The 3,433-nt window shown below is 37.5% G+C and overlaps 1 protein-coding gene across 1 annotated transcript; it reads right to left on the reverse strand.

Moving 5' to 3' along the window:
* Positions 1 to 903: 903 nt before the first annotated feature.
* CBG26669 lies at positions 904 to 2,710 on the reverse strand (the record flags this gene model as incomplete). Its single annotated transcript, XM_045238316.1, has 4 exons — positions 904 to 1,185; positions 1,229 to 2,006; positions 2,054 to 2,187; positions 2,231 to 2,710. 4 exons carry the CDS (start codon positions 2,708 to 2,710, stop codon positions 904 to 906), a joined length of 1,674 nt encoding a protein of 557 aa, XP_045100653.1.
* Positions 2,711 to 3,433: the final 723 nt, after the last annotated feature.

Consider the following 3,433-nt stretch of genomic DNA (forward strand, 5'->3'; position numbering starts at 1 on the left):
TGATAGTACACTTTCTTGTCTTTATGGCCGAACGGTCGACTGCTTTCTTGAGGTTTCGTAGTTGAGTAGTGTAGCAGGTCTCCAGTTATTGTTTTGCCCTCGGGCAGAAGTTCCCAGTAGATGGGGCCGTCCACTCCCCACCACACAGAGATCATAACTTTTTTCGGATGAAGGTCGGGTTTGGGGACATCCTGTGGGCTCTCTCCTTCTCCAACCCACTGGGATTTCCTGTGGTGATTATCGTAGAAGACCCACTTCTCATCTCCGGTTATTAGCCGGTCCAGCCATCGATCGCCCGCGTGGAGAGTGAGAAGAGTAATCGAATCGTCGACTCGGCGGTCAAGGTTGGCTTGAGTCAGGTGATGAGGTATGAATCGACCAAAAAGTTTTCTCATTCCAAGAGACTTCAAACCTTCAAGGACTGTGCTATGGTGAACTCCGAATGTGACAGCTAGTTCACGGCTAGATTGAAATGGATCCGATTGCAATGCGTGCTTCAGCTTGTCCAAATCCAACTCACGGGGTCTCCCAGAGCGATCCTTTTCATCGAGCGAGAAGTCATCTTTTTCGAAACGATGGAACCAATTGCGAATAGTATTGTAGTGAGGGGCATGTGTGTTGTACACATTCTTCAAGAAAGTTTCCGAATCCTTCATCGTGGTGTGAGATAGGAAGAGGTAAATCAAAACATGTCTGATGTGAATAGCAGTGGGAACAAACATATCGTTTCAATTACAGATGAGGAGCAGGGAAGGAGATGGGGACTTGTTTATATGGAAGGTTCTTATCACCTTGTTATTCACTAGAGTCGATATCATACACAGCCTCCATATACGAGAACAGTGATTAAACAAACAGAGTGACAAAGACTTTCCCGCCAACCTAATAAATTATACTTAAAACCTAATTAATCACTAATTGATTCATCGGTAATTCAAAAAATGGAGTGTCTTCTTTCGCAACTCGTGTGAGAGTAATCAATTTAGGTGTTCCTACTCCTTTTTTTCGCGTATCCAAAACAATGTGAATATAATAATTGGTGTTTTCAATTCGAAAGTACCAAATGCTTTTCACATTTGAAAAGTTACGGTAGGGTTCTCCAATCAGCGTATGTAAAGATTCGTCGATTGTCGACTCCTGGAACGATATTTTCAACTTTTGAAACTTCGAAGAATGGAGAAGATTCTGAAAAAGAAAAATAGAAATTTTGAATTGAAAAAGAACTTACTGTTTTCAGATAAAATACATCTTCAGAGGAAAGTGTCTTCACTAGGATATTCAAATAAACAAAATTCAAAATATTCATTTCTGTGATTGTCGTTGTAATAATCAAGTGCTTGGAAATCAAACGTTCCGCATTCTTCCACTGAACTATTTTTGATAATTGATCAATTTGAAACGGCCATTCAATAACATTGTAATAAAAATTCTTAATTGCATCGTGTTGTTCTGACGGATACAATAATTCAATCGTTTTCAGGGAATGTGGGTCAATAGCCGAAAGAATTTCAATAATTTCCATCTGACTGCTAGATCCCATTGAGAATTTTTTCGCTTTGAGTGGCGTCTCTCTTCGTTTAAAAGTGTCTCCAATTTTTCTGGATAAATCCGCAGTACCCCATTCATCGAGAAGAATATCGAAGTTTTCGGATAAATGTCTTGTACACTTGTAGAATATAATTAATTCCTTTATGCACTCAATTTGCTTGCTGAGAGTCTTTTCGATATCATTAAGACATATGGATTTGTCGTCAGTTCCAGAAAAGGAGATAATACGTTCTTCTCCATGGAATGAGTTTTCACCATACAAATACACTTGATTTCCATTCTTAAAATATTCGAAAGCTTTGAATTCCCCATTTTCCAACTTATTATAGATGCGAAGACGACAATTATCTATGATAGCTCTCTGATAGAAACAGATGGAATACGTTTCTATATGGGGATTTGGTTTTATGAGATCAACACACTTTCGGATTCCACGATTGACTTTTCGAAGACTCTCGCTGCAAAACAATCTATGAATTATTGTGAAAAACAAGAAAAAACTTACATGTCAAAGCATTGCAAGTGTCTCAAAATAAGTCCCATCGATAACCGATTTTCTAACACATATCGTGCTACGATCTCACTCGGATTTTTGCCTTTTTTGAGATTTATTGATTGGAATGTTGGATCAGCAACTTCCTGAAAGAAGATGGATTGGATTAGTTTCAGCATAGAAACTCACAAAAGTGATACTTTGACCGTCGTCCTCAATTTTCACTTCACTCAACCCATTCCAAGAACTATCGAAGTTTTCTGGATCCACAACATGGATCAACCGTACTGTAAACGGCGCGCTTTGATCAAAATACGTTACGAGCGATATTGCTTGAGCAACACTAGTTCCAATGAAGTGAACTCCTTTGACTCTTAATGTTCTCGATTTTAAAATCATTTCGAGCCGTTCACAAATCTTGGCGCAATCTTCGACAGTTCCTCGCGAGCACCTTACATGAAAATATGACAGATATGGTGTTTGGTGCTTCAACAGCATCTCCAAATCTTCTAAGAAAACATCTACAAAGTTGAGTTGGATTGGCAGTGATTCCTCGTTTTCGAATACAAAAGTTGTGAAAGCACTTTCAAGTTTAATATAAGTGATAGTGTGAAAATATACTTCAAGAGGGGAGTTCAGTTTCAAAATCACTTTTGATAAAATCGGCATGAGTTACAAACTCGATTCCCATTTTGCTACTTTTCTGTTGATCCGTTAAATATTCGTACGCGTAGGGCATCTGAAAACGTACAGTTGAAATGAAATATTTAGAAGGGAAAAAATTTACAACTCGCACTTAATCAAACAAAAGAATGAACTGCTGCTCCTTATCAGTCAAATAAAATATTGTGCATTTAATTAGAAGAGAAAATCAGAGAATACATAAATTCATCATTTCGAATGATAACAGAAATCGATGTAGCGGGAGATGCAAAAAAAGTTTTTGAACAATATGAAAATGGTAGAAGAACATTATTCAGATTCCATTTCTACATATTTTGTGGGTGGTTGTTGGTGAACTTTTTTTAGTCGTAGAAACGAACAAATCGCTGAAAACATCTACAATTTTATACAGAAAACAGATTAAATCATTATTAAAATATACTAGAATGTCTGTCGCCTTTTTGGCATTGCTCCTCTTTATTTTTCATATAATTTTCTTTTTGAAAAGGTCATGTTACTTTAAAGGTGGTGTGCGGTGAAAAATTTTTATTGATTTATTTTGTGCAGAATTCCATGTAGAGCCTTATAAAAATAACGAAAAAAATTCAAAAAAAATTCCTTCATTGAGAAAAACGGCATCGAAAAGTCAAAGTGGGAACCGGTGGCCTAGCGGCCAGGTGTGAGTTTTCTAGGCCAACTTCTGGTAAAAGCGCGCGAAATTCGAATTTT

The sequence above is a fragment of the Caenorhabditis briggsae genome (genome assembly GCF_000004555.2).
Source record: "Caenorhabditis briggsae complete genome, chrV, whole genome shotgun sequence".
NCBI classification, from domain to species: Eukaryota; Metazoa; Nematoda; class Chromadorea; order Rhabditida; family Rhabditidae; genus Caenorhabditis; species Caenorhabditis briggsae.